The sequence below is a fragment of the Pelecanus crispus genome, chromosome 9 (genome assembly GCF_030463565.1).
Source record: "Pelecanus crispus isolate bPelCri1 chromosome 9, bPelCri1.pri, whole genome shotgun sequence".
Lineage (NCBI taxonomy): Eukaryota > Metazoa > Chordata > Aves > Pelecaniformes > Pelecanidae > Pelecanus > Pelecanus crispus.
Window position 1 is genome coordinate 39,053,992 of NC_134651.1, and position 16,347 is coordinate 39,070,338.

The 16,347-nt window shown below is 39.0% G+C and overlaps 1 protein-coding gene across 3 annotated transcripts in view; it reads right to left on the bottom strand.

Annotated features, from left to right (window-relative positions):
- MED27 (mediator complex subunit 27) overlaps positions 1-16,347 on the bottom strand; it is a 99,012-nt gene that overhangs the window by 48,863 nt on the left and 33,802 nt on the right. For all 3 annotated transcript variants that reach the window (XM_075716464.1, XM_075716462.1, XM_075716463.1), the window contains exon 3: positions 11,039-11,169. In XM_075716464.1, coding sequence (XP_075572579.1) covers positions 11,039-11,169 — 131 coding nt within the window. The remainder of the gene's footprint in view (positions 1-11,038; positions 11,170-16,347) is intronic.

A 16,347-nucleotide genomic window follows, 5' to 3' on the forward strand; every position in this document is an offset into this window, starting at 1 on the left:
TGGTCACTACAAAGACATTTGAGCTAAGGCTATCAGTCCATAACAGCTCACAACACACTAGCAAGCAAAGCTCTATACGCTGTAAAGAAATGATGAAATCTTAATTACATGCACTCTCTTTCCACACTGGTTGATTAAAATATTTGTTGAAAAGTGAATAAGTAGAACAGATATTTCCTTGCTGTTAAAGTACACTGTAAAGTTTTACAACACAACTAATACACATTTCAGCAATTTACTAGGGCTAAAGCAACATCTAAGATCCTTGTCTCTTGTATGGATAGAAATTATTATCCTGCTAATGAATATCATAAGGAACATTTGGTTTTAGTCAAAATCTTTTCTTTGGACAATCTGTGTTGATCAATGCCTGCTGGTTTTTTGTAATTACTTTGTAAGAAAATACGCAGCTGTATAGTACTTAATGGAATGAAATGAAAGTCAGCATATAACTATAGCCAAGAAAAGCATTAATCTGATATAACAAAACAAAGAAGATTATGACAGAAAGCCCTGCTGTCAGTTATATCAACATATTAGGAGATTAGATCAAGATTAAAATTTTTAAAAGAATCATTTCTAAAGATGCATAGACCAGCAAAGGTGTTGACTCAGTACCGAGACTCAAGAATGGCAGCTGTTACAAAACACACAAAACAAACCCCCAAAAACTTCCAAAGTCATGTTGTACCCAAGTAGCAGCAACGCAGAATACACCCAGATGCCTACTAGACCTCCAGCAACACCTAGTGAGCTTCCACAGAAGTCACTCTATGACCCACCTACAGACTCCTGCAGGAGGGCAATGAGCACAGAGCCGGGAAGTGCCTCCTCACCCCACCGCTCTTCACGTCACATGTATCGGGACCAAATCTGCTAAAAACCACAAGAGTTTATTATGGAACTGCTCCCTCTTACCAGTATAAGGGTCTAGTTTGGATCCTACCCAACTCCTCAAGTTGTACGTCTCTTTCTGGGGCTCCAGCACTTTTACTGATCAGAGATAAACATCTATGAAAAGCCAAAAATATATTAACACCGTAAGAGGGTTTCTCCTATTGTCCGAATGCTGGTTTAATACTGTTGAAGTGATTGAGTTTACAGTATAAAAGACAACTGGATTTATATTGTATTACAATATGCCATACAAAAATTTAGAAGTCAGAGATGCAGAAGCAGGCTATGGGTCCCAGCAGCTCTCTGTTGTAGGGCTGAGTGCTATCGTACATTTTTATCACCTACAAATTTCAAAAGCAGACCACATTTTTTTCCTCAGATTTCACATTCTCATTAAATCTGTGTTGGTCCACTATTCAAAATTGTCCCTAACTAAAGAAATCGCATTCATCTTTAATAAAGCTCAGAAAAGGACAATTGATTGACCTCAAGAGCCCCACAGACCAAACAGGGAAAGAAAGCAGGGGTGGGAATAAAAATCATCTGCCTGCCTTCTACATCTCTGGTATCTAAACATGCTACAAAACACATGTATGGTTCCAAAGCTAACATGATAGATAACTCGAGTGAACAGCAGTGAAAACAAAGCAGAGACATAAAACAAATTAACAGCACTTTATTTTAAAATTTACCTCTTACACTGAAATTGAAAGTTCAACTGGATTACCCCCTTCTCTCTTTTTTGGAGCAGAGCTTGGTAAAGTATCTTTGGCTACAAATAGTAAGATGACTAATCAATGTTATATCCCCGGTAAATTATTGGATTTGAGCTCGTTGGAGTTGTCTAATAAAGCCCCTCAGGAATCAAAACAGTACTTTGGATTTTTTTTCTTTCCAGTTAAATTATATTGAGTGCTAAACAGTAAATACCATATAACTAAAAGAGACAGACTGCTATTGCATTTAACAGCAGACCGCTTTTTCCCCCAGTATTTAAACAAAACATACAAAAAGAAACAGGATAAAGCAACGGCAGGCCCATCACCGCTTTATGCCTGAGAACAGTCAGCCACTGAGCTCTTATGAACTGCTTGTCGCTGCTGTTGACATTGGCCATTAGGGGGAAAAAAAAAAAAAAAAAATCTCTCTTTCAAAGCTTAGAATCATCTTTTATCCAAACGACAAGGACTAGTTAACTTGCTTGTGTTACATTCAAAAACCAGAAAGAACAATGTGACACCCACATTCCGCAGCTGTTCTCTTGATAAACCTCAGTCCAATAAAGTTTAATGATGTGTTATCACCTAGGAATTTTCCCTTGTAATTTGTAATACAACATGGGTTCAATCATGGCAGATGCTTCTCCAGCTTTGAGAATTGGAGCGTCCCAGCTACTGAATCTGAAAAGAACCAGATCAGCTCCAAGCTGTCTATTAAATGTTGCCATTGAGTTTAAGGGTAACTTAAATCAGAATTTCTAATACTGTGGTGGCAACGTACTTTGTATTACTCCAGACAACCACATTTCTGAGCTTTCAGTGGTGGGGAAATGCAGCTGAGAAGAAAATGAAGAAATCAGGATTATGTAATTCTAACTTTTCCTCTCATGTCCTAGGATACAACTTTAATACTTACTGTATTTAACGAAACTAGACGTACCCAAGGGTCTCACTAAACCTAAAACAAAAGGTGTACTCTTTCTCTAACAGGGTCCAGTCCCATTTCCCCCAAACAACTCGTCTAAAAGCAACTGTTGTCATCTCTGCTTGGTAGGCAGAAGGGAAACCTGAAGAAAAATCCAAAACAACCAAAACATGTCTGTATCTTAAAATAACTTAAAACTATCGTATTTTCAATAGCTGCTAAAACTCATTATGATCTGAATTTCTCAGCACTTATCTTCCTGTAACAAAGCTGTCAAAATAGTGATTTCCTGTTTGCTCATTATTCTCTATGATATTCTACATAGTTTGAAAAATTCACTTGGGGACACTGCTATTCTCTGAAGCAGTGTTGTGGGCGGCCGTTTGAATAAGTTCATATTATTCTGTGGTCTTCCTTTCAAGAAACAAAGTATTACATATACACTATTTGTATTCCTTTGAAAATTTTTAGGGGAATGCATACCATGCAACAGCATCGTTACATCATACCGCTCCACCACCACTATATTTAGAAAAGAATGGAATACTAACCCCTGAAATGCACAGCATGGATTTTATAACTGAAATAGATTTTCCTCTAGGGAATGGACAAATGCTCACAAAACCACCTGTTTAATGAGCACAATCCTTTTCACCAGAGGTTACTAAGAACTAATACTCTACCTAGCTAGATTAGCTTTGGTAGTTAAATACCAGCATTTGAGGGGGGAAAGCAAATACTTTGGACCTTCTGTGCAAAATTATGGAGCTTATTAAAAAGCAAGACAAAGAAGTATTTAACAAAGCTTGACCATATACAATAAAACCATACACGTGGGCAGGAAAAAAATGAAAAAGAGCAAAGAACCAATTGGCTAAGAGTCTTTAAGGGAAAGTAAGAGTTATTTACAAGCTGATGAAATACAATTCAGCAAGTTTTAAAGAGACTTTCTATTTAGTTGAACCAGGTTAAATATTAGAAACTTGAGTATCAAAAGATCCTGCAAGATGTGCACATAGTACTCTGAACACACTAAAATCAGTATACCAGTTAAGGATGAATGCAATCTCACTGTACAGCAACACACTGCAACTTACACTAAAACAGCTTCACAAAACATCTGCAGGACAGGTGTTCATCAATTTACTAAAAATAAAAAGAAAACAGTACAACGATGTGATCCAAACTGTGCAGAAGACACCAAATACTAAAATTAATGTTCAATCTACCTGGCTGCAAAGTAATTAAACACATTCATGTAAATATTATTGCCTTACAATATAAAGAACTAATTTTTAATCTTTTTTCTTCATGTAAAAAGGGATTAATTTATGGAGCAAAAGGGTCACGTATTTCAGCAACATGTTCTTTTACAGTTCCTGGTGCACTGTCTTGCTAAAGTCAAGCTAAAGGAATACCGTGAGAAACTTAAACATGAACAGGGATATTAATGAGCCCCTAGTATTGAAAGTTATTGGAAACTGATCTCTTCCTTATTAATACAATTCCCCATCATGTACAAAAAGATATTTCCATGTTCCAGAATGCAAACAGAGTTTTAATCTTTAATTATATTCTCAACCTCAACTCTTCTGGAGAGAAGTACAGATGTGGGCCTGAGGATTATTGCTTTATTACATTATCATCTCTGTGGTATTTAATGAATATTGATACTTAATGCAGCTTTGCCAGTACGGGGAAAGAAGAATTTTAGAACTGCACAAAGAACTTCTGATGACTTTTCTCGAAACGGAAAATACAGCCACATACTTCGCTCTTCTACTCTTGAATCTTTCCAAGAGGCCCAAATGTCAGAGTGCAGCTCGTAATACTGAATGGGATTATTGCAGTAACAACACCTGCATATTAAATAACCACATTCCCCACAGCTTATATACCAGGCGTCACACTTAACTGGTACGTTGGATTCTTGGTTTCAAAGTATGAATCCCCAGCTGAGATTTCAGACCTCTCTAACACAGCGAGGTCAGACTAGATATGCATAATTTAAACATACAGTCTTAAAAAATACAAAACCTATGAACATTTATTGGCTTAAGCATGCTTTGCCATTATCTTTACAATAATCTGCCACTTACTTTCATAATTGAAATCCCTGAACCTAGGAAGCAATTAGATGCTGTTTATAAAACAAAATGCTGGAAAAAACCCTTTCCTCCAAAAACTCTTGGCAAAGGGCTCATCAGGATTTTTCTTAATGTAAAAATGATAAATTACACAAGTTAAGTTCCAAATAATTTATTTTGGCACATCTGATGACTGGGTGTATAGTTTATATATATACACATATACCTTTCAGTTAACTGTTAAAAATAGCAACTTTTTTTTGAATACTACATCACTGACTATTTTAAATTAAATTCCTTCCTCAAGACTCAACTTGCATGTCCTGAAGAAAGCTCTTGAACAAATACAATAGAGCCTTACAGTACTATGTATATGACAGAATCATTAAAACTGATAGGGCATTAATGCTACGAAAGAACAATGCTTTGCCTATGCTGGTACTGAATCAAGCTACAGTAAACACAGAGTTTGGGATATCTGTAAATTTATTTTCCAAATCCAGATGAACAGGTACCTGCTGAGCCAGTCAATTAAGCTTTTAAAGGAGACCAGTCACTAAAGAGCATCTTTTGCTGATGTAGCTCCAAAGGATGGGGCAAGTATGGACTTCTTTTAAATATATCCATCTTCTCTAGAAAGAATCCAGATAGATTCTGAAGTGTAGAGAGCAGAATAGAGACCTCCTCCATCTCACCCAGACAAGTGGCAGAAACAACTGGCTCTCCTGAGTCTCTGCCCAGCACTCTATCCTCAAGTCCTTATTATCTCCTAAAATAAAAATTATCTCCACAGCTTTTTGTTGTTCATTTATCTACAACAATGTCATGGGCAGCACTGCCCTTTTTTTTTTAAAAGGAAAAGTAATTTTGCTGGTCTGCTCCCAGCAATAGAGTACAAATTCACAGAGATTTTTACTCAGTCTATTACAATGTTTTCACTGTCAGGTTAGGGCATACATCAGAGCACACGAGATTTACAAGACAAGTTGAAGAGCCCTAAAACAAAAATTGGAGACTCTTTTATTCAAGCCTCTCTGTCCATTGAGCCTGAAGTTGTCAAACAAGAACCAGACTCCCACTTTTTATTGTTTATAGTGTGCTTATTTCCCCCAAACCCGCAAATGTCACAACAAATGACCCTAAAAGGCACCATAAAGGGCAAGATCAGTGCCTTTTGTGGTAAGCAACTTCTTGTTCTGGCGATTTCCTTCCAGACAGAAAAGACAGATAACTCATCTGGGAGCACTGAGAAAGCCCCACACAACAGAGCTACTGAAGCCGTATGGTTTTCAGCCGAGACCTCTAAAAATCACCATTAAAACTAACTGACCCTCTTGTGTGTGCCAGTGAAGACAACTGCAATATAGTCAACATCCTGTGCTTCCTCTTTCTTTTCTTCCTCCTCATCTCACAGTAGCTCACTGCTCTCATTTTCCAGCTAGACAGAGGCACACCAGAGTCTGCTGGGCTCTCGGCAGGGCGGTCCACCAGCAGGGACCACCTCTGTGGGCTCACTGCTCTCAGCCACTCCAGGCTCTTTGGGGCACAGTGCTTGGCCCCCGCGGGGTCACAGAGCCAACTTCATAAGCGGGAATTTGCTTTTGAGATGTGGTGCCAAGCAAAACAACAGATTAATTAACTGTGTCAATTACATTTCAAGAGGAAAGACAAAAAACTTCACAGCCATCATTTATCGTATTTATTTATTTATTTCAAGCCAGAAGCAGCCATCCTGGTTTTCAGAAGGGTTGCATGTATATGCTTTCCTAGTCACTTGGAAGGAGCTGACAGCTTTCAGCACTTCAGCAAACACTGCTCTGCGATTCTTTAACAGAAGGAGGGAACCAGCAGCCAGATGAGAAGCATGTGAGGGAACGCATCTATTAGCAAGTACAGGGAGATGTCTTGTTAATAGAAGACAGAAGGAGGGACAAAGCAGGGAGAGAAAGAAGCCAGCAGTTAGTCATTTTCTCATACAGATACATTTGGCTAGAAATGAAACACATATCAATCTAGTATTCCTTTCTGCACTTCCAGAGCCAGTGAAAACCAATACTGAAAAGCAAAACTGAACACTAAAAGGCCTCTCTTCAAAACTGTTCAGCACTGTTAGAAACCCTCAGATAATAAAAACTGAGAAAATGAAAATTTTACTGATAGTGGTTGCACAGGACGAAGACCTTCAGTTTTAAAAAAGAACTTCTTAATTCAAAATGTCTGCTGCTGTTTCAGTTATCTACTAGTGAAAAACTAGAGCTTCTCACTTCCAAACCAGAGCACATCAAAAGATGGCCTAAGGCAAGGGACAAATGAGTGGGCCCACCAAGAATCGGCTTTGCCGTTAGCAAAACCCTTTCTCTGGCTCCTTCTGTGAGCATAAGGTAGGAAGAGATGGCTGAGCCTCCAAGACAGACACACTGAGAAGGTTTAGGGTTTGGTTTTGGGATTTTTGTTTGTTTTTTTAAAAAGCCATTTTGGAGAGGAAAGGAGAAGAAAAAGCAGAGCAGGGAGAGAGACTAAGGACTCAAGTGAACAATGAGCCGACACAGCAAAGAATCAAGTTTTGTATCACCACCCTTATGAGAAGAGACACCATTTGGATATGTTAAGTCTGTGGAGTAAACCCTAAGTCCCACCATAGCACACCAAAGACCCTGGCTGGATGCCAGGTGTCCACCAAAGCTGCTCTATCACTCCCCTTCTCAACTGGACAGGGGAGAGAAAATATAATGAAAGAGCTTGTGGGTCGAGGTAAGGACAGGAAGATCGCTCAACAGTTACCGTCACAGGCAAAACAGACTCAGCTTAGGGAAAATCAGTTTAATGTATTGCCAATCAAAACTGAGTAGGGTAATGAGAAATAAAACCAAATTTTAAAACACCTTCCCCTCACCCCTCCCTTCTTCCTGGGCTCAACTTCACTCCCAATTTCTCTACCTCCTCCCCCCGTGCAGCACAGGGGGACAGGGAATGGGGGTTGCGGTCAGTTCATCACGCATTGTCCCTGCTGCTCCTTCCTCCTCAAGGGAGGACTCCTCACACTCTTCCCCTGCTCCAGCGTGGGGTCCCTCCCATGGGATACAGTCCTCCACGAACTTCTCCAACGTAGGTCCTTCCCATGGGCTGCAGTTCTTTACAAGCTGCTCCAGCGCAGGTCCCTTCCATGGGGTGCAGTCCTTCAGGAGCAGACTGCTCCAGCATGGGTCCCCCACGGGGTCACAACTCGTGCCAGCAAACCTGCTCCAGCATGGGCTCCTCTCTCCACGGCTCCACAGGTCCTGCCAGGAGCCTGCTGCAGCACGGGCTTCCCACAGGGTCACAGCCTCCTTTGAGCACATCTACCTCCTCCAGCATGAGGTCCTCCCTGGGCTGCCGGTGGATATCTGCTCCCCTGTGGGCCTCCACGGGCTGCAGGGGCACATCTACCTCCTCCAGCATGGGGTCCTCCCTGGGCTGCGGTGGATATCTGCTCCCCTGTGGGCCTCCACGGGCTGCAGGGGCACAGCTGCCTCACCAGCGTCTTCACCAGGGTCTGCAGGGGAATCTCTGCTCCGGCACCTGGAGCACCTCCTCCCCCTCCTTCTTCACTGACCTTGGTGTCTGCAGAGTCGTTCCTCTCACATATTCCTACTCCTGACTCCAGCTGCAGTTTGTGTCCCATTGTTTTTTTTTGTTTGTTTGTTTCCCCTTCTTAAATATGTTATCCCAGAGGCACTACCTCTGTCACTGATGGGCTCGGCCTTGGCCAGCGGCAGGTCCATCTTGGAGCTGGCTGGCATTGGCTCTGTCAGACACAGGGGAAGCTTCTAGAGGCTTCTCACAGAAGCCACCCCTGTAGCCCCCCCGCTACCGAAACCTTGCCATGCAAACCCAATACAGATATGGATTAGCAAGATAATTGCTCAGCTTGCATCATTACCATTAAGAATGTAATGTGCAACAGCAAAAAGTTACCCATGCAGTTTCTTCAAGGAACAGGAACATAAATAAATAGATCAGTAACATGCTCTCTGATGCTACCTTTAACTCAAGTTAAGACATGCTTAATATCAAACTATCCATATGCAAAATCTGTATAAAAATAAAACAGTTTTTAGAAGATTCTTTGTCCAAATCATCACCTGTGTTACCTCCTGAGCAACCGTGTTTCCTGCATTCCTTTGCTGGCTGAAAAGGATTACTGCAGTATTGCTATTTGCTCCAATCTACTATCCTAAAATGACACTTTGGCACATAGCCAGTTTTAACTACTTATGTTTAAGAAAAGCTCCAGATAATATAGTTGCTATGAACAACATTTCATATACACTTGACTCATAGCACATTGTTACTCAGCCCAAAGACTTGTCACTGAACTTAATTTTAATAGCATACATCAAGCAAAAAAAGACAAAGAAATAGTTACCCCTTCCCTGAGTAATCAATAAAGCTAAAAAAAAAAAAAAAATTCCCCTGAACTGCCATGGGAAAATTAGTATGCAGTATGCCCTTTCAAGGAGATATGTAGTTTTGCACCTGGTTGTTTTCTTCTTTTGCATTTTAGAGAGAATGAAGGAAAAAAAAAAAAAAAAAATCACAGCATGATTCATCATTATTTGCATGAAACTACAGCAAAATCAAGATATTAAAATCCATTTGCCATACTTCTTTTTTTTTAATACTTTTCATAAGCCTATTTTCATAAGTCTTTTCATAATCTGCTTCTGCCTTGTCTTGGAGCCATGATATTGAGCTCAACAGGTATTTGATTTGACTTAATATAACTATTATTCTCTTCTTAAGACACACCAAGATAGCAAATAAGGACAAATATGGAAAGGTCAAAGAGAAGCCAGAGAGGAGGAAACCAGGGACAGATAAAGGGCCAGCTCAGCATAAACATATTTTCCCTGTGAATAATGCTTGAAGTGGTAATAAGATACCAAAACATAATTCAACTACTACCTAAGGTTTAGTTACCACACTAAAATTTCATTCCATCTGCAAATTCTAGGTAAATGCACCACTGAAGGAAAAATCACTTGCAGATAAAAAGACATACAATACTTTTAAATGTGTATATTGCATACCTCATATTAAGATTTATAAAGCTGCAACTGTTTAAGCACAGGCTTTTCTATGCAAAAATAGAAGCTAGCTCTTTCTCTCTCACTATACGTATTTCTAGTAACAGAAGAAGCCATAATTAAAAAAAAACCAAACAAAACCCCACCGAAATAGTTTAAGACCTCTGAAGAAAAACTGTGACAACCAGTATCACAGTACTCTAGTTTATAGACTTCCTGGAGAAGTCCATTTTAAGCTCCGGATAAACCCAATACCCCAACAAAGGAAGAAAACTAATTAGCCACTTTGTCACAATATACCCCTGTTCTTTCACAGATGTAAGAGAAACAACATCTGGTTTTCAAACCTGTAGTTCTGACAGAGCTGCCCTTCTAACCATTCTTCTTCATCTGACGTATCGGTAAAACAACAGAACATTTTATGGATTCTTGAATTAGCAGCCCTTTAAAGTTATAACATACAAGGGGAAAGCTCTGTTGACTCCGATTTTTTCTCTCATTTCATATAAGGAAAAAACTCTAAACTTCCTCCGATTCCTTCATCAACTTTGGCCTGTGGACTCTGACAACAGGGACTTTTATTATTACAACTATGAAGTTTTTAGCAGCATAGTGTTTATACATCAGTGACTCTTGTTCTGTGAAAAAAAAGCAAGCAGTTTCCACAAACTACAAGGTTGCTCAGTACAATGAATAATTGCTTAGCACTTCATTTTCTACATAATAACCATTTTCTTATATGTAACTAAATATTTTAAGCAGTTTATTAATTTATAAGCCTAGTTGCGGACACCTCTGTTTTTGGCATCAGTACACAGACTGCTTAAAGTGTTGATACTCTATGTCCTCAAACACTTTCTAAGTGTCCTCATAATTGCTTGTCACCTGTAAAAGAGGTTTAGATCCAATGCAAAATTAACATATGGTGAACAGATGGACTCAGAACAGACGTTTGTCAAGAAGTACTCACACCAAAGACTTTTTGGCTTCAGCCTTTTAGGACCTTCAGAAAAGTCCTACTTGAAGCTCCGAGTCATACTAATCAGGGGAACATCATTCCTCAATGACAATCTCATGTTGCAAAAACTTTTATGACCTGCTACAAAGAAGAATCCTTGCAACTTTTCTGTTGTCACGGTGCCTCCATAAACAGAAGAAACAAAACATTGTTTCCATAGGGTACCCCTCCCCTCCAACAAGAGTAATTCATCTTGCGTGAAACAAAAATGCAAGCACAAAGCTACTATGAAAATTATTTTAAAAAAAATAACAGTTACAATAGAAAGTTTAAACACCACCACCAACCCCCCCGCTGCAAACTCTTCAAAATATTCCATTACTTACTGAGGAGGTAAGACAAGAGTTGTTGGCTGGGCTTTTGGTCTGCGTTTTGCAGATACTCCCATCTGGTTGGCTGAACGTTTCAAAGACTGCTGATTCAAAAGGCCAGATGCTAGCCCGGCATGGTACTGCAACTGGATAATAAAAAAACATATATATTAAAATACACACCACTGCAGTACTCTGACTATGTCAGACCTCTACTATCTGTACCATCTGATTTAAATTACAGCCAGTCAGTAAGATAATGTATGGTATTTCATATATATTGCTGGGATGGAAGATGACAGGAACAAAAGCATATAAAAAAAGTCTGATGTGAAATAGGTATTACAAGGAAATCATGCTACAGGGCAAGTAAGATGATCAAGCAAAGACTTCCTCTCAAGTCCTAATTCTCCTGAAACTTGGGCTTGCTTTTAAATGTTAAGACTGTTTCTCCTCTCAAGGGATCAAGCATTCTTACTTTTTGGAAGAAGATATGAAGAAGAAAGATAGAGCCTTTTCACTATATAAACCAGCTTTCAGAAATAACACCCATCTTTTTCTCGTAAACATAAAAACACAGAACATTCACAAAGAAGTTTCTACCACTGTAAAGAAAAATCTAGCCTTTAAAATACCTGCTAGCATGTCTCCATAGCATTGCAACAGAAAGATTCACATTCAGTAGCTTTCTCCTCTAACCTTTTATTTTACTTGCCAATGAAAGGCAAATTTATGAAGGACACAACATGAATCTGCAAGATTTTGAGTGCATTCCCACTGCTCACAGATTTAAGAACAGCTACAGTGCTGTGTCAGTCCTGAAACCAGCTTCAAGTGCAACAAGTACAAGCTCACGTCTAAACATTTTCAATTCACATTCTTAGTCCCCCATTTTTGAAGAGAAGGGGGTGGAAAAAGAGCTCAAGATTCAGTGTCAGACAAATGCAATTTCCTTGACCATTCTAGTCCCCACATCAATGTGCTCGTTACCTAAAGACTTGTTCCGAAAAACGTGAACTGTTTAACACATTTACAACTCTAACCTTTTTTTATATGCAGATCATGGGATTACAGTTAGGAAACCATGACTTACAAATGTTCAGAAAATAAAGTGGTCTTAGGCAAAGCTATTCTGCGGGGTACCGACTGAAAATGAGGGAAACAAAGCTTGGTAAAGTGATCTACTTGCAAACGGCTATTAAAATGAGTGAAGCTATCCTGTGAGCCAATTTGACTCAAATGCCAATGCTCAGAGCATCCATAAGGCTTTTTAACAGGCTCCTGGTTTACTTGCCTGCTTTGCCACGTGAGCTCAGCTGTGGCACAACATGAAGACACATCACATTCCTAATGGGAAGAGAACTGCGCTCCGCCAGGGAAGGGGGGGATTGTATTGCCCCAATAGCTCTGCTTAGACCAATGATTTTTGCTCAAATTTGTTTTTCTCTGACAGATTTCTGAAATAATAAATTAAAAAAAAAAAAAAATCAATGAGAGTGATGGACAGTACATGTTTGAAAGGCAATGTTTCAAAGTGTCAGGGGCTTAGTTTTCAATCTTCACTACCAGAATTTGCAGTGAGTGCAATATGCAGGGAATTAAAGGGAAAGACAGCTCTGGCAGAAGACCCCTCTGACTCCAGGAACACGCTTTTCCCTTTTCTTCTTGCATCTTATTACGAGCAGCCCTCCTCCAGCCATTTTGTGCTGTTGACACCATTCACTTATGTTCATTGCTCAGAATGACACTGACAGGTATTTCAAGTAAATAACATCATTTGGACACTTGCTCAGAGATGGAGGTAATCACAGTGCTAATCATAGATGAATTTTAAATGCAACCTTTTAAAAACATTTCATAACCTCCTGGTTAGTCTGCCATTTAGTAGTCAGGCATTTAAAAAAAAAAAAAAGGAATTAAAAACAAATCTATTCTAAAAAACAATGTTGTCCTTGAAGGCTCACTCCCAGTGATTAAGCTATTTTTACTAATTATAAGTATTTCTTTATAATCTACCTTTGCTCCCAGGAATGCAGATCCAACTGTCAAAATCTATAAGGGCCATTAAATATTTACCAAACCATCCTTATAATGGGAGAAAAGGTCAAAGTTAATAAAACTGACAGGCAGCTTCTGTCCAACTTGATTTATACATTATTAAAGTATCACATACTGTATCGCACAGAATGCATTACTTTTTGGGGGTGAAGGGGTCTTACCTGAAGAGATTGGGAAATTGTTTCTTAATCATTTGTTCTGAGGAACAGAAACAAGACTGAAAATAGTGCCAAAGCAGTACCACTAGCATCAAAACTATACCCAGGAGATTCAACAGTCCTGATGGATAGTAAACGTGCCACTTAGCTCATTTTTCCTCTTGCAAAATAAACACCTTTCTTTGCCAGCATTGGCCACGACAGCAAATCTCGGCTAAAAACATACCAATCCCCTCAAAACTTTTGTTTACTAACAAAAGAATGCCATTTTCTAATGTATTATCTTCACCTTAGGGAAGCCACATGAAATGTACTGTCAGAGGATATTATGGGTGCTAAAAGGCTCACACAGGGAAGCTGAGACGAGCTCATGGAATGCAAACCCTCTGAGGGTTAATAAACACACAGAAACCACATTTAGCTCAAAAAGTCCCCGAGCCAGAAACCACTGATGGCTGGAAGAACATTAGGGAGAACACTGTATACAGTGCATCTATCTACTGCTGGAGATGAGGTATGGGGCTACACGAGCCTTTGGTTTGACCCAGCAGAGCTGTTGTGTTTCAGTTAGTGTCTACAGAGGGGTGGTCCATGCAGGTCTAAGAGACCCTGCAACCCAACGCAGCCAAAAGTTGGGCACTTGTGGATGGTCATGACTGCCTTCTGCAAGCATATTCCCAACAGCCTTCCATCTGCTTTTGACAACTGCACTCATTTAAAGCAGCAGAACAGTAAACAGCAATAGCTTTATCCACAAAATATGCTAAATACTCACTGAACTTGAGTATTGGTGCAGCACTAGGTAGTATTGCAAACCACTTCTTTATCAGTCGCTAAGGAATTCCCCATCATTCAGAGACTTTATTACAGCAAGCATCCATGTCTTTCAGCTTTGGGGAATTCCAACTGGTTTATGTGAAGCTAAGCTCTTTACTTCCTAATGAAATATTCCTCCGTAAACTTTCAACAAGATTGATCTTTCTTCCCCATTACATGCAGATGAAACATAAAATCTATTTCAGAAAACTAAGAAATAAAAACAACAACAAAAATCAATTTATAACACTTAGCAGCTAGGATATGCACCAGTGCCAACTTGTACAGTTTTATGATGAGTCTCATGATAGCTGATATTTTTCTTAAAACTGTGGTTCCAAGTAGATGTGTGAATTCCACATTTTAAAATCAAGAGACTCTAGTTCTCAAGGATGTTGGAAAAGTACCGAAAATAACACTTCAATACATACAAAAGCTTTACCTGAAGGGAAATAAAAACAGAACTTGGCTTATTTTAAAATGTCATTATTTTTGAGATTCATTATTTTTCTATGTTAATGGAAACACGGCCTGTATTTTCTAGATGAAAAGATTATCACTAATGTTTTACAGGTGCTGCAATTCACATTTTCACAGTGTTCCTGAGTATATGAAAAGTACATTCATATATTAACGGCTCTCAAACTTCCTCACAAAGTGAGATACATCGCAACAGGGGTAGCACTTTGGAGTCACTTTTCTCACAGTTGTAACTGTAAGGAGGGCAATTTCTTCATTCACGTAAGATGTCTTTGGCTTTCACATGAACTATTTAAACAGAGAGCATGAATTAGAGAAATACAGACTGGACTTAATTCCAAAAGCATTAATATTTTTTTAAAAGTTAATCACTTAGTATCTTTTATTTATTCTACCCTAGTGACTCTCTTCTTATGAGAAACAAGGCAACGCACCCCCTAAAACAATCAAAACAAACAAAAAAGAACCTTTCCACCACCACCTGCCCCCCAAAAAGATCACACTGTCTTCTGCAGATGATCTTTAAGGTTTGGAGCAGACAGAGAACAACTGCTACAGCCAAAGGGCTTAAACCAGAACAACGCAGTAAGGCCCCTTCATTCAACAGAAATGTACTGATCGTATTGTGACATTATATTTTGGCCTATAGGATTACTCTACAGTGTATGTTCTGAAACTACAAACATGTACACAGTGCTAATGTAAAACTTTTAGAATTAAAGCTTCATCATTAGCATCCTGCTGGGTCTAAAGGTCTTTTGTTTACATAATTCATGGGCAGGAGATTTTGCATGTGCTGACTGCTGACCAAACAAGTCATTACACTCCGCTTACTTACAAGGCCATTTAAAGTTGCAAAAATTGGCTGGGTAGAAAGAAGGTAAGAATTGGGGGGGGGGAGGAAAAAACAATCACTTGAAGCATTTACAATTGATCATGTCAACTCACAGTTGCACATTAAATTTACATATTACCACTATTTAAAGCTTTTAAAGTACCAATAGGCTTTCTTTAAAAAGTGAAATCAGAAGAATGACATTTCTTTGTGATTGCATTACCCTGTTGTGATATTTTTTCCATTCTCATGTAAATACTTACAGACCACATACATAAACAGTAAAGCATTTCCTCAGATATAGGTAATATAAAAAAAAAAAAAAATGTTTACTTCCATTCCTCCAAGAAATGGAGTTTTACAGAACTGGCTGACAGATACTTGCCCATCATGGAATTTTCTGAGTTCACTATAATACTGGTGAATACATGCATATTAGCCTCCTTTTGAGATGCACAGTACTTTTCCCCTTATCATTAAATTATTTCTCCCTTGCAGCTAACAAGGGATTTGTCTATTATGATAAAACTCTAGCCATTCTTTTGAAAAGAGCAAGGAGCCAGCAAGCAGGACACTCCCACAGTTTCATCTCTGCAGACTAAAGTAGGCAAGAGAGAAATTACACTACCCTAATTGATATTTTTAAGCTTCTCTCGGATAATGAGGCCGGTTTGGAAATTCTCTTTTTCTCCAAACAATGTTTGATCATTTTAGGATAGCTGAATTCTTGACTTGGCCAAAACAGCATCAATAAACCAAAAGAGCAGCCTCCAATTTATTTACTCATTGGTCTTCCTCTTGTGGAACTGGGTTGTAGGCTTTTCAATTAACAGGAAAGCTAGACATTGTGCCTTTGCTTTAGTTTACAGTTTAATTAGGACACTTTGTTCTATTTTTTTTAAAGCATTTATGCCCTCCAAACACTTTCCCGTTTGCAAGAATATTTACGCAACAAATACCTTTCCCTGATGGGAACA